General features: G+C 34.6%; 1 protein-coding gene across 4 annotated transcripts in view; it reads left to right on the forward strand.

Moving 5' to 3' along the window:
• Nucleotides 1-15500, forward strand: part of IL1RAP (interleukin 1 receptor accessory protein) — a 124919-nt gene that overhangs the window by 90050 nt on the left and 19369 nt on the right. For 3 of the 4 annotated variants that reach the window (XM_067738409.1, XM_067738408.1, XM_067738410.1), the window contains 4 exons: nucleotides 2769-2934; nucleotides 5295-5366; nucleotides 7343-7469; nucleotides 9862-10010. In XM_067738409.1, the coding sequence (XP_067594510.1) occupies nucleotides 2769-2934; nucleotides 5295-5366; nucleotides 7343-7469; nucleotides 9862-10010 (514 nt within the window). Of the gene's footprint in view, nucleotides 1-2768; nucleotides 2935-5294; nucleotides 5367-7342; nucleotides 7470-9861; nucleotides 10011-12957; nucleotides 13053-15500 lie in introns of those variants that run through there. The other variant, XM_067738411.1, reaches the window with a different exon arrangement.

Here is a 15500-nt window from a genome sequence, read left to right on the forward strand (position 1 = left end):
TTTATAGTTCAACAATGCCCTGAAGCTACCCTTACCACATACATAAACACTTATAATGTAAAATATTTTCTTCGTTTCCTTTTCTAACATAAGTCTAATAGCTTTTAATTATTTTTCTTTTTTTATTTCTTTTTTTTTTTTAGTTAATTTAATTTTTCATGGTCAGATTTTTCTGAATAGTAGATTAGACCCCAAAGTTTTCCATTACTTTTTATGGAATATTCCTCAATTTGAAATAATTTTCTAGACAAATCAGCTCCAAGAAAAACCTGTCCTTGGCCTACATTTTTATCTTACCTTATGGAAAGAAGAGAAAATCCCAGAGAACCTGACTTACAGCACGGATGCATAGGCCCAACAATAGTCTTAGGCACATCCAGCCCAAATTTCAAGTTCATCCTCAAGAGTCTGGAATAAGGTGAAGAGAAAGGGGGGGCTGGCAAGAGATCAACACACACCTGTTTTATAACATTTTCCTTGCTATTTACATGTGTCAGATTCCATTTTTCTGTTAATGATAAGCCCATGAGGGTGGATTCTTTGTTCTATTCAGTGCTGTACTCTCAGAACCTCAAAAAGTGCCTGGCATGTGGTTTATTGATTAATACTCAAGGGTGAATGAATGAATGAATGAATGAGAAGACTTTGAGTCAGAAACATTTCTTTATATTTGTAGCACATACTATGACTCCTAAAATGATGTGTTTGAAATAGTTTTTACATAAATGGTATTTGGTGAGTAAAAAAAAAAAGTTTTTTTTAACATTTTATTAAGAAGTACTGTTGACAAGTTTAGTATTAATAGCTAACTTCTCATACTGAAAAGTATGCTTTTCCAGTGTACCACTAATTGTAAGAATCAGCCTCATATAAGAGTCACATCACACTATTAACACGGGGGCTGGCCCCAGATAGGTCAGGACCACAGTGTAGTGTGAGACAGTGTCAGCTGGGATTAAGAGCAAGGGCTACAAAACACATAGATCTAGGTTTAAATTCCAGCTCTGACACTGCTTGGCTCTATGATAACGGCAATCGCTTAACCTTTATCGTCCTTTGTATTTTCATCTATAAAATGGGCATAAGAGCATTCCAAATTTGCTAAGTTTGGAATAAGGGTTGGATGTAATAATGGAGTATACCTAAGCACAGGTCTCAGTATAATTTTTTCAGCCTCAAGTAATGGATGAAAACTGGTGTTCATTCTTGGTTAAGAAGCTAGTGAAAGACCTTTACTCAGCTGTGTAAAAAACTGAGTTTTAGCTCTGCACTGTGTTACCTAGAATATCTCTTTATCTGTCTCATTTTTTTCCACCTGAAAACTAGGGCATATTTAGTCTGATCTGTCTACTTCACAAGGACTTAAGAACAGCTAAGCTAACACATGAAAGAGGCAAATAGCTTTGAACTGTTTAAATGAAAGGTGCCAGAAAAATCAAATAGAGTTCTATAGATAGTCTAAACTCAAGTTAAACCAAATCTGGCGTAAATTTATTATAGGAGTACAGGGCTTTATGGCCTTATACTTTGTAATAACCTTAGAGTATTAAAATATTGTGCTGATGTGACAATTTTCTAGAGTCACTGCTTATCAAAACAGGATAAATTGTATTCAGAAAAATAACTGAGTATATGTCATTGTCCTCTTGATGATCATCTCCATGAATCAAAAGTTGAGCACTGTTCCTAAAAGGTGTTATTTCCTGTGACAAGGAATTACAAAATGTGCCATTTAGTGTAACTGTCATATTTCAAAACACATGCTCCAGGAATTGAAGTAAGAGAACCTTGAGGATACAAGAATTAAAGTTAAATATGTGAACACAGGAAATTGAAAGTACAACCTGGTAGTAGAGTCCCAGAATATTAAAGATCAAGAGGACCCAATTCTTTTTGTCATAGATGAAGTATTGATTTTTAAAAGACAAACACAAGTTTTTCTAAAAGTAAATGTTCAATCCACATTTTTGTCAAATATGATGTATTGATTTTTTTCTTGAAAAGAAAAAAGTAAAATGATATAGCTAATTAGTGGGGCTGAGAGATTCAAAACAGGATTCTAGTTATGTTGAATGAGATATTTTAACCTCAAAATTTTAAAAAAACAACATAGTTATATGAAAATATGAGTTGGAGCACAAATAAACTCTTAACTCTTGGTAAGACTCATAAAATATATTTTATTTTTAAATTCTGGAGTCTGTACTATTCAACTAAAAAAATGGGATAAGTAGAAGAAAAACAAAGAAATTTGGAAATAACTGATACAGTGATTCACAGAATGATCAAGAATGCCAAAAACAGACATCTAAAACAGTGCCTAGTTTGTCAGAGTGACTGTATTTCTGAATTAACATAATCAGTGAAAAAACATAGAAAAATGAAAAAGAAACATTTTTTAAGTAGCAGGGTATACATTTACTTAAGTTGCCTTAATCACTTTTTGAAACTTTAATCTTGCTTTACTGTTAACTTGGAATTCCCAGAATTTGAATACTAGATCTTGAGACAGGAAGCTTGTGCTTTTGAATTCATATTTCAGTTAAGAATGTTAATTTCCCTCTTGCAGAAATGATAATAAAAATTACTGCATTCATTCTTTGCAGAAACATCATCAAATAAATGACCAAAATAGTTTTGTAAAAAGTATAGCCAGCATAGATATTTCTACATTCTGTGCAAAGTTAGATGTGTATGCATATATTTGTTTGTATACTTTCTATGCATGTACCTAAATAGTAAACATCTTTTCCTTTACTTCTTCTTAGGGCTGTTATAAAGTACACAACTTTAATAATGTAATACCCGAAGGCATGAACTTGAGTTTTATCATAGCCATGGTTTCAAATAATGGAGATTACACATGTGTTGTTACATATCCAGAAAATGGACGTACCTTCCATCTCACCAGGACTCAGACTGTAAAGGTGGTAGGTAAGCATGATTTGTATTAAGTGCGCACAACAAAATGCAATACTTTTGTTTAGGCTCTTAAGAGTTTATTACAAACAAGTGTGTAAATTCTGAAAGAAAAGAGGGTTATCTTTTACCCTCACCGCACTATTCCCAAGGCCTCAGCAATTCCACCTAGATACTAGGCATTTAACAACTATTGTTCTACTGAATGAATATGTGGATGAATGAAGTAAAGGCAGCTTGGAGGGTGAAAAGAGTGCGGACATATCTCTGTTCAAATTATACCATTGCCATTTATTAGCACTATGACTTGCCTGTACTCTAGGACTACAACAACCTAACATTTAGTATAGTTCAGAATATTAGAAATAATATACGTATTATGCTAATGCAGTTCCAGGCAAGCAGTAGAAACTCAATGAATATTAGTTAATACTGTTGTCAAAAAAATGTATTTTACTTGAATTAGGTAAAATATGTCTTTTATGTACTGGAACTTCTGTAGCGATTGCTGGTAGTGCTCAACCATTGCTTTCTTTGGGGGTGAGAAACTAGAGAAGTGGAAAGGACAGTGTCTAGGCAGAGTCAACAGACTCCCGTCAGACCTAGAAATCAAGAGAACCAGTGTCAGGATAGGTGGCATTTAGAGGAGAGCCCTAAATACTACTGCACCCACTGTATTAAAAATGACAGGGCTTCCCTGGTGGCGCAGTGGTTGAGAGCCCGCCTGCCAATGCAGGGGACGTGGGTTTGAGCCCTGGTCCGGGAACATCCCACATGCCACGGAGCAGCTGGGCCCATGCGCCACAGCTGCTGAGCCTGCACTGTGGAGCCCGCAAGCCACAACTACTGAGCCCGCGTGCCTAAAGCCCGTGCTCCGCAGCAAGAGAAGCCACCGCAATGAGAAGCCCGCGCACCGCAACGAAAAGTAGCCCCCGCTCGCTGCAACTAGAGGAAGCCCGCAAACAGCAATGAGGACCCAGTGCAGCCAAAAGTAAATAAATAAAAATAAATAAATTTATAAAAAAGAAAAAAAAATGACAGCATATCAGAGTGAGATTTTTTCATACCCCATCTTTTAATAGATGGAAACATTGAGTCCCAACAACAGAAACTAACCTGCTTAGAGAAGCTCCCTGAGTTAGTGGAAAAAGTAATTCTAAATCCCAGGCTTCTGACTCTGTGTTTAGGGCTTTTTCTACTAGTCTGACACCAAGTTCAGCACAATTTTTTTAAAGGGCTTTAACATAGTGCAAATAAAATTCGCATCAAACAATTTTGTAATCACTTCTCTTTCTCTGCTTACCTTTGGAATCATGCTGAATTGGGGACGGATTCAGAAGAAAAATCAGACTAAATTTAGAACCTAACATGAATGGACATTGAAAGTCACATGAATAATCTAACCATATATCCATCTTGGTAATTGTTTCCAATGTATATATACTTCAATGTATTCATTTTTGGAGAGTTGGGAACAGGCATGCATGTTCACTTTGACTTATAGAAATAGAAGTTGACAGACACATATGTGAGGGGTGTGTTTCTAATCCAACTCCCAAGTTTGTTTTTTAAAACTGAAGTATTGAGTACTTATTATACACCAGTAGGATGCTTTAATATGCATTACTTAATTTAATCCACATAATAAACCTGTGAGGTAAGTTTAATTACTCTCATCTTAGAGTTGATTAAATTAGATTTTCAAAGTTTAAGTAAAAAAAAAAAATTGTATGCTTTGTATATGGTCAGGTCAAGGTTAGAACCATGGTCATTAAATCTTTGAAACTTCTACACTTAAATACTACATTATTAAACCCTTTCAGGGCATCTTTCTTTCAGTTTAGGAATATATAATGTTATAAGAAGCAGCAATCCTATGAATGAACATTCAACTGATAACTAGATAACAGGTAGACTTACGTACTGATCTCACACTGTGATTTTGAATTTTCCATTTGCTTGTTCATTAATTAATACTTATTTAATCATTTCCCAAACTAGACACTCTGGGCATGTTGAAGAGAAATATGTAGAAAAGAAACAATTGAGAAAGACTTGAAATCGATTAATTATTAAGTAGTATGAGAAAGAAGTTTATCTCATATAGGCTTTGGGAAGCAAAAACACTGGATAAACATTCTATCCGAAGCATGAAGGATCCTCAGTATATTTTTTTTCCCTTTTTTGCTTCTTTTAAATGAAAGAAGTGTTGTAATTGACTATCCATTGAACTGTGGGCCCTCTCAAGAATTGACAAACTATGCCAGGAAGTTGGGCAATGCTTTACTGAAGAGCAGAATTTTGAAATGGGTTATGCGGAATAAAGGCTACATGATTTGACGTCATATCCCTTTGTCCCTTCCTCTCTATCACAGGCTCTCCAAACGATGCATTGCCTCCCCAGTTCTATTCACCCACTGATCTTGTGGTCTATGAGAAAGAACCAGGTAATTATAGCTGTGCCTCGGAATATCAGTTAGATTCTCTTAATTACGAGGAATAAAATGTCACTTAAGTTAACGCAAGAGAATAGAGGGCTATTGTAAAGAAACACATGAATTGAAACTGAAGTGCTCTCAGAAACCTAGTCATCTTTGGGTCTTATCTGCTTCATTGATCTCGTGGGCAGCTCAGGGATTCTCTGCTTCTCTCACAGCAGATGCTCCCTTCTCCCTCTGTGAGCAGTTTTCTTCTGATTAGCGATTTCTGTTTGATGCAAACTTTAGCCTGTGCAGGGCTTTGGTTTACCGAGACTTCAACATGAGCACCAGATGTCCTTTAAACTTCTACCCCACTACAAAGGAGCAGGGAGTAGACCTGGAGTCAGAACTGTGAATTCAACAGGTAACAACTAATAGGACTAGTACACCTTGATTCAGAACACCCTCGAATGCGTACGCTGGCTACCTGGGTTTCCTTTTAGTTTTCATAATTTTTCATTCTAGACAAAAATCATTTGGAACTGACCAAATAAGGCATAACCTGTTATTCTTCTGACTCAAAGCCTTTCACAGTTAACTTGAAAAACCATAGAAAATTTTAACATTCTCTATATTTCATCCTTACCAATAAATTCACTTCAAACCCAATGAAAAGTATAAAAGAAAATTTGTTTAAAATGTACTAAAGATAATAGAAGCAGTGTCCAACATAGGTGGAGAACAATGATACGCCCCCCCCCAAATTAAGAAAAGGTTTCAAATAGGGATCTGCCTTGTGAAAAAATAATACCAAGGGGAGTCTGCCAACCCCAAATGGACCAGATTTCCTAGAATCAGTAGTGGTTTTATGTATTAATATGAACATTCTTCCTGCTATCAGGGTAAACCCTTATTAATCTTCTAAATATCTTTCCTCTATCTATCATATTATGGTTATAAAAACATGCCTGAATCCATATTCACTTTATAACTGGAGAGGAAGGCATAAAAACCATGCATTGGAAAAGAGGATAGAGTATGACCACTCAGTGAGACAAACCTGAGTTCAAATTGGGATGACAATATAATTTATCATCTCAACCTGGACACCTTTTGAGAGTGAAAGCAGTCGATATTAATAAGTAACTAGGAAAGCAAGCGTAAAACAGAACTGTTCTGGGCAAACTGAAATGTAAAGTCAGTCTAGGTCAAATCCTGGTCTGCCACTATTAACAATTTGACCTTGGAATGACATGTAACATCTTTAAGCTTTAGTTTTTATATCTATAAAACATGAATTTAAAAACTATTTCATAATATTTTGTTAAAATTAAATAAGCTTAATAATAAGTAGCCAAATATAATAAATATTTAGCACAGTGAATTATTCAAAGTTCTCAGTGAGTGTGCTGCTGTTGTTGTTGTTATGATTATTATTACCAGTTTTGCCTAGAGATCCCCCCATCCTCATGTTCCCTCTCAGAAGGATAGCATAGCATTTCTATTTAAAAGTTGTCTTTAAACTCATTGACTGCATCCTGATAGCTTGAGCATTTCCAGATGCATCCTGCCTGGCCAGTCCTCTCAGTGATGGCGTTGCCCCATCTTTTCTGGGCCAAGGTCCAAAGATCTGGAGAACCTTACCTCAATCACCCATTGTTTGTGAGGGAAATAACAAAGGAGAAGAGTAGTCCATGGAGGTTTAGGGCTAAAAAAAGGAATGTTGTCAGAGACTTTTTGAATAAATAACTGTCATTTTAGAACATATATAGGTTGTATTAAAAGATGGGCATTCTAATAGTTTTATATAAAGCTGCTGTCCTTTTCTTGGTTTGTTTCTTATGCAGTGAAGGAAAGAGGTTACCTTATGGTAGCCCACTTGAAAATCAGTCAGAAGTAGGGTTGAAGGCACACATAAATTTTATGGCTTTTGATTAATCACAGAATAGAACCAGTATAACCATGTAAAGGTTACAAACTGATGAGTTAACTTGTTTTTTTAGGAGAGGAGCTACTCATCCCCTGTAAAGTCTTTTTTACTTTCCTGAAGGACTCTCGCAATGAGGTTTGGTGGACCATTGATGGAAAAAAGCCAGAGGACACCACTATTGACGTAGCTGTTAATGAAAGGTATCATTGACACAGGCAAGGGGGTGACTAACCCTTGTCCCTCAACCTAATGCCTTCCAGTGTATGCTGATCAATGAAAATTAAAATTCTAATTTTTGCCTATCATTAACAAAAATCAGCAAGATTTTCAAGTCTTTAGTGGCTACACCCCAAAGCAGGATTATTGGACTTGTAATCCAAGCCCCAGATGCCAACTGTTGATTACATCTTTATGATACCCACTTGAAGGTAGATGGAATGCATATCCTATATGAATGAAAAGGCCAGGATATAGGGTTGTGGATGGATGAAAGCCTGTCAGTGTGGCCCTATTCTCTTTCTCAAGTCTGGAGTCTGGGCCTATGTTTTTGTGCCTCAGATAACTGTGTTAGTTTCTTGTCTTATAGTCAACATATATTTCCTATTTTCCTCCTCTTTCTTAATTTTCATAGCATACAAGTCACATTTTTAATTAATAATAATTTTTACTATTAACTAAATACATTAATGTTCTTTAAATTTTATTTTTTAAATGGATGGTGTGGAAATATAGCTCATTCTTCAAGTAACAAGCTGGGTCATTTTATTCATAAATAAACATGACTTTTTTTGAAGTGGCTTGAGTTGGCAAGGAGAACTGCAACAATTAATTAAAATGAGCAGCTGACTAATTACATGACAAAGTAGTTCTGAAAACTTATGCCTTATCTATCATCTGTGTGTGGATATATCTTAGGCTATTTGAACTTCTGGAATTTAGAAGATATTTATCCCCTACTAGGAAACCTAGACTTTATGCAGAAATTATGAAATGTCATCAGGTACTATGCAAGATACTTAGTCCCTAACTGAGTAGATTTTATAGGAGTAACAATGATAGAACATAAATGCCAGTATAATGTGATAAATGCAGTGAATGGGAAGTATGGAATGTTAAAGAAAGATTTAGTTGGGGATTCCAGTCAGCTTTAGGGGATTCGGTAATGCTTCTCAAATGATACAGAGACTAAATAAAGATTTGAAAGATGAGTAGAAATAAACTAGATAAAGAAAACAAAAGTATGTTCCTGGTAAAAAGAACATCATGTGCGAAGGTGTGGAGGTTTCGAGAAGCAGAACATATTTAAAGATACAGAAGGGGGCTTCCCTGGTGGCGCGGTGGTTGAGAGTCCGCCTGCCGATGCAGGGGACACGGGTACGTGCCCTGGTCCGGGAAGATCCCACATGCCACAGAGCGGCTGGGCCCGTGAGCCATGGCCGCTGAGCCTGCGTGTCCGGAGCCTGTGCTCCGCAACGGGAGAGGCCACAACAGTGAGAGGCCGCACACCGCAAAAAAAAAAAAAGATACAGAAGGAGTTTCCTGAAATTGGAGCAGTTTTTGCTGAAGGAATTGATCGAAGATGTGGCTGGAGGCACAGAAGGAGAGTTATTATTTCAGGAATTCTGAACATTGTGCTTCCAATCCTCACAATAATAATGAATGAATAGTAATGAAAGTCATGTTGTTCTTCCTTGTTGCTCTTGAAACACAAGTCATTGTTCATTGTTCAGCAGTGCAGTTAAGCTTAGGTTAAATCCATCACAGTCCTTAACCAAATTCTCATGACCTACAGTAAACTGCATCAGAAGAACCCAGATGTCAGTCAACTGTAGGAGAGAGAATTTTTTTTCCTCCTTTTGAGCAAAGTAGTTCAAAGGGATCTTAAATCTTGATCTTAGACCCAAAGCACTTGATCTCTAACTTGCTGAGAATTGGATATATTTATTTTCACGAAGTTTACTTGCTCTGAGAAGTTTATTCTTTTTAGGATATAACCATGAGGTTTGACCAAAATGTTCTATCTGTGTTCAAAATCCAAGTTTTGGGAATCTCTGAAATGTATCAACTATCACTGTGGGATAATAATAATAATAGCCTAATTAAACATTGTTCTAACACTTATGCCTTAACATACTCAATCCTCAGAATTCTAGAGTAAGTTAATACATGCAGTGCAATATGTAGACATTGCCACTTTCCTCCTTTTCAAAGGAGGAACTAAGATGTGGAAAGATTAGTTACCATGCCCAAAGTATATAAGCAATAAGTGGCAAAGCCTGGATCAAACTCCAAAGGGGTCGGGCCTCAGAAGCTTCTCTCTAAACTGATGCTGCATCCTACCTCAGATGTTTGAGGATAGGAGACGTTTCCCTTTGAAGACAGATCTGTAGTATGATGCTAACTCTGGGAGTTGATCTACATATTGGGATTGTGTATAGTATAGATGGTAAAGAATGGTATTGGAATCTAGAAGCTAGTCTCCTTTTGTAACTCCTTTTGGATCACAGGCAACTCAGCTTATCGACATCCTCACCTAGGAGCTCTGGCCCCTGAGTCTCGCTAATGGTTTGATTTTCTTTCCCCTACTTCTAGTGTAACTCTGAGTATAACAGAAGACGAGACGAGGACTCAGCTTCTGAGCATCAAGAAAGTTACTGCTGAGGATCTCAAGCGCAACTATGTCTGTCATGCCAGAAATGCCAAAGGGGAGGTTGACAAACCAGCCAAGGTGAAACAGAAAGGTAATGGATGCACTCAGCAGATGAATCTGTGAACTCCAAATGCAACACTGAGGTGAATAAGAAAAAAGGAGAAACTGAGAACGAGAGAGCTCCAGCACTTAGCATATCTGACACATAGTAATGAATTAAAGTTGAATGAAAAAATCTTGAGAGAAAGTTTCCATTTATATAAAGATACTCAAAATATTATAATATTTCTTATAGTTTTAGTATCTTAATGCCCAAATGTGACTTAAAAATTCCATAGGATTATGATAATGAAGCATAGTTTTATATCTGTACAGTAATGAAAAATAAAGAAAATATTTAAAGCTACCAAAGATTTAATAAAACTGGTAGAGTCACTTATTGTTGGTGGATTGTAAAGACCCTTTTAGAAATCATTGATGGCAGAGATTAGGCGTTACAAAAAATAGTCGTACCATATGACTTAATACTTTTGGAATTTTTCCTGGACAACTAACTTAACAGAAAGAGAATTATGTCCCCATCTATATTCTTAGAAGCATTATCTATAATAATGAAACATTATAAATAGCAACCATCTAATTGTATTCAAGTAGTTAAGATATAAAATATTCTCAAAAAATATAATTTTAAAATGATAATTTTAAACACTATGTGCCAATATTCAAGCAGGTTTATAATATACCACTAGCCACAATTGCTAAAATGAAAATTAATTAAACTATGACTTAAAAGGCTGTAAAATGATTTCTATGTCGATATTACTATATTTTCCTACAATAAATAAAAATGATAAAACTTTCTTGTGTGAGCTGTTGCTCCTGAAACATTTTGTGTCTAAGATTCTCTATGGGTCTCTCACCTAACAAAGAACCCCAGATAATTAATTCTCTCATGAATGTTCTTCAGTGATCTGGATAATAATGATGATGATTCATCACACATGAAGTTAAGCCATTCAGGATTATTCTGGATCCCAGTGTCAGAGCCTATAATGTTTATATAAAAAGTAAAAAATGTTCATTTATAACTGCTGCATTTTTCAGTGGGAGTTAAACCTTTTTTAAAGCTGATGAGAAAACAGACTTCACTTTAACATTTGATTACAATTTAGAAAGTTTAAGAGCAAAGGACTGAAGTGTATATGCCTTTTAAGAAGACTTAGTGGATTTGTTCTGAATAGTTCATTGCTTCTGCTCCTCAGAAGCTAGTGTAAAGAGAAAAGACTGAACCCCTTGACGTAAGGCAGTGTTTCCCAAAGTTAGTTCCTAAGAACACTACTAAGACTCTTTATAGTACTGCAATTCATTATTTTTACTCCAGGCACAGATAGCCTATGTTGGAATACTAGTTTCTGTGTAATCTAATTCTGTGACCTTGGAAAAGTCACTTTAACCTCTCTGAGCTTCAATTTCTTTCTATTTAAAGTAGGCAAAAGAATACCACTCCCTCATAAGGTTGTTTTAAAGTACTCAGCACAGTTACTGGCATATATATGTATAAACATATTAAATGCTCAATGCATGTTAGCTCATTATTATTACTTCCACACGATTTTCACAGGTATTATTTGACAAAGTCTTTTATACTCAAGTATCATTGAAGTCTGGGGTAAGCAAAATCAATCAAGTTAGTTTAGTTCAGGGGCCCTTAGATTCTTTAATATATTAGTATTTGATGTGAATATCTGCAAGGGGTTGGAATATAGTAGGCAGGATTTTTTCAAATATATTTGATTCCAGATTCTTTAAGTATGGAGCATTTTGTGGGATTCATCTTCTGAGGCATGTGTTTTGGGAAACATTATGGAGGAAAACATAATAACATTGTCAGATGGATAGAATCAAAACAATCAATTAAAATAATGTTTAATCTAGGAGTGATGTGGAAGTCTGTCCACCAGAGTTGCTTGAGTAACTCTCCTTTCACAGAAGGCTGTGTTCTCAGTGGTTTAATATGAATGGTATCAGGAATATGGAGTGACAAATGCAGCTACTGGACCAGATGATCTGTGCTGAAATTGCATTAATATTACATATAACCCAGTTGGATCTGTGTACATCCAGTGGTAACAGAGGTGTTGTTTACTTGGATTCTATTCTGGTCCAGCTAATGCTGAAATTCATAGGTGATATCTATGTTCACATTCATACACTATATGTAGGGGTCTTTCTCTGAATTCTGAATTCATTGACAAAGCATTCTATGTACGTTGCCAAGATGACAGGAAGAGGCTAGAGCCTAGAATGAGAAGAGTTAACAGGGGTAGGTCTTTTGACAGCTGCACAAATTCATCTAGTCAGTTAAAGCAAAGTATTAAAGGAAAGGCAGCTAATGTCAAAACGATAAACATAAGTTTTATAATAGCAGAGTTGTAGGGACTCAGGCACGGTGTAAGCTGAACTTTATGAGAACCTGCCAAACCTGTTGCCAAAGAGGTTGTACCATTTTACATTTCCGTTAGCAGTGTATATAAATTCCAGGTGCTCTACTTCCTCACCTACTTTTGGAGTTGTCAAACTTCTAAATTTGGGCCATACTAGTAGATAGGTACAGGTATCACATTGTTTTTAATTTTCATTTCTCAGATACTAATGATATATGTATTACATTACCATGAACACTTTTTCATGGACTTATTTACCATTATATAATAGTTCTTCTTTTTGTGAGGTGTCCATTTGTTATTGGGTTGTTAGTGATTATATCTATATCTATATATCTTTTCTATATATAGATATATGTAATTTATATAATAAATATTTAAATATTTAATATGTAAATATTTTTATGCAGTTTGTGAATTTTTTCTTTTGATAAGCAGAATTTTTTAAAATTTCATGAAGTCCATTTAATAAATTTCTTCTATTATAGTTAGTACTTTCTAAATCCCATATTAGCAATGTTTGATTTATAAAGGCTTTTCTTCTATATTTAGGCTTATGATCAATTTCTTTTTTTTTTTTTTTTCCCCACACAGAAACCAGTTGTTCTAGCCTCATATTGAAAGATCCCTTCTTTTTGTATTGAATTGTTTTGACAACTTGGCCAAAAATAAATAAATAAATAAATGGCTCTATGAGTGTAGGTCTATTCCTGCATTCCCTATTGTGTCCTATTAATCTGTTTGTGTATCTTTAGTCCAATACTACTTTGTCTTGATTAACAGCTTTAAAGTAAGTCAAGAAATCATTTACTTTATGTCCTTCCCTCCATTTTTTTCTTTTCCAAGATTGATTTGACTATTTTAGGGACCAAATATTTTTTCATATGGATTTTAATATCAGCTTGTCAATTTCTACATAAAGCTTCCTGCAATTTGATTGGGATTGCATTAACTTATAAATTGATTTGGGGAGAACTGAAATTTTACCAATATTGAGTTTTTTAACCCATTAACATGATATAGCTCTCAATTTATTTAGGACTAATTGAATATTCTCAGCAATGCTTTTTTTTTTTTTAGTTTTGAGTGTACAGGTCTTGTACACATATGGTTAAATTTATCACTAACTATTTTGTTGTTGATGCTATTATAATGATATTTAAAATTTTTCATTTTCAAATTGCTCATTGATAAAAAATAAACATGAAATTAATTTTTTTATGGCCCTTTGACTTTTCTAAATTCACCAAAAAATAGGGTTTCTGTTTGTTTTGTTTTTTTGGCATCTTAGCATTTTCTACACACTTGATCATGTCACCCACAAATAAACAGACTTTTACTCCTTCTTTTCTACACTTCATACTTCTGATTTCTTTTTCCTGACTATTTCACTCTTTTGGACCTCCAGTAGCATAATCAGCAGAAATTGAGAACAGCCATCTTTGCATTGTTCCCTATCTTAGAAGGCAAATATTCAGTTTTCATGATACGTATGATGTCATTTGTAGGTTTTTGTAGATAACCTTTATGTACATGAGGGATTAATCTTCTGTCTTTGGTTTCCTGAGAGTTTTGTTTCATTTTGTATTGTTTTTATAATGAATGTCTATTGAAATTTGTCAAATTCTTTTCTTAAACATTGAGAAGGTCATATAATCTTTCTCTTTAATTCCGCTAATGTTATACTTTACATTGATTGATTTCAAAATGTTGATCCAACCTTTCATTTATGAGATAAACCCCAACATCATCATGATTTATTATCCTTTTTTATATATACCTGTATTTATTTGCTAATATTTTTAGAAGATTTTTGTTTATGTTAGGGATTTTGCTTATATATTTGTTCATGAGGGATATTGGTCTGTGATTTTCTTTTCTTGTAATGCCATTGACTAGTAAAAATGTCATGTTGGCCTCATGATATGTGTCGGTTGATGACCCCTCCTTTGCTATTATCTGAAAACTTACGTGTAAAATTGTTATTACTTCTTACTCGAATATTTGAAGGGCATACCCATGAAACTATCTGGGCCTGTGTTTTCTTTATGGGAAAGCTATAAATTATGAATTCAGTTTCTTTAATAATTATCTGGATATTGTTTCTTCATCTGACAATTTGGGGAATTTGTCTTTCAGAGAAATTTTTCTGTTTCATCTAAGTTGTCACATTTTTGGCATAATTTTTTTACGTTATTTTTTATCTTTTTAATGTCTGCAGGATTTGTAGTGATTGTCCCTCTGTCATTCCTGATATTAACAATTTATGTTTTCTCTCAATTTGCTCATGACTCAAGAAAGAGGTTTTCCAATTTTACTGATTTTTTTCAATGAACAAAGGTGTTTTCATTTATTTTTCTCTATTTTGTATTTTATTCATTTTACTCTGATTTTCCTTTTTGCTTACTTTGCATTTAATATGCCCTTCTTTTCTCTCAACTGAAGATGAAAGCACATCATTCATTTTAAATAATCCTTTTTTCCAATATAAACATTCAGAGCTATAAATTTCCCTCATAAGACCACTTTAGCTGAAACAAACAAATGATGAAATCTTGAAGTTTCCTTATCATTCAGTTCAAAATATTTTAATTATCCTTTTACTTATTTTTGACCCATGGTTTATTTAGAAATGTGTTACTTAATTTACATATTTGGGAAGTTTCCAGATAACATTTTTTATTACATTATGTATTAAAATGTATTTGAATTTTAGAACTATTTTCTCTCAGTCTTGATAATTTTTGATATTTCATATTGTCATTTAAGTCTAGGTAATTTTAAAAAAATCAGCAATGGATATTAAAAGGCAGGGAAAGGGTACCTCTGATTTAGAACTACCTGGGAAGACTGTACAGTGAAGTGGAAGGAACATGGGATTTGGTGCTAGACAGACCTCAGTTCAAGTTCAGGCTCTGGTGCAGACTGTGTATATGAACTGGTTCAAGGCTTCCATTTTTCTTTCTTTTGATCCCAACTCTCAGTGTGTCTGTGAGACTGGAGGGAGCAAGTAACACGTACTTAGCACAGTGTGGCATATTTGATTCTAATTTCTAACTTAATTCCTTCATAGCCAAAAAAATATAGTCTGCATCATTTCATTTCTTTTAAGTTTATAGGTGCTTCTTTTATTTTTT

Source organism: Pseudorca crassidens, chromosome 5, assembly GCF_039906515.1.
Source record: "Pseudorca crassidens isolate mPseCra1 chromosome 5, mPseCra1.hap1, whole genome shotgun sequence".
In the NCBI taxonomy this organism is placed as follows: Eukaryota; Metazoa; Chordata; class Mammalia; order Artiodactyla; family Delphinidae; genus Pseudorca; species Pseudorca crassidens.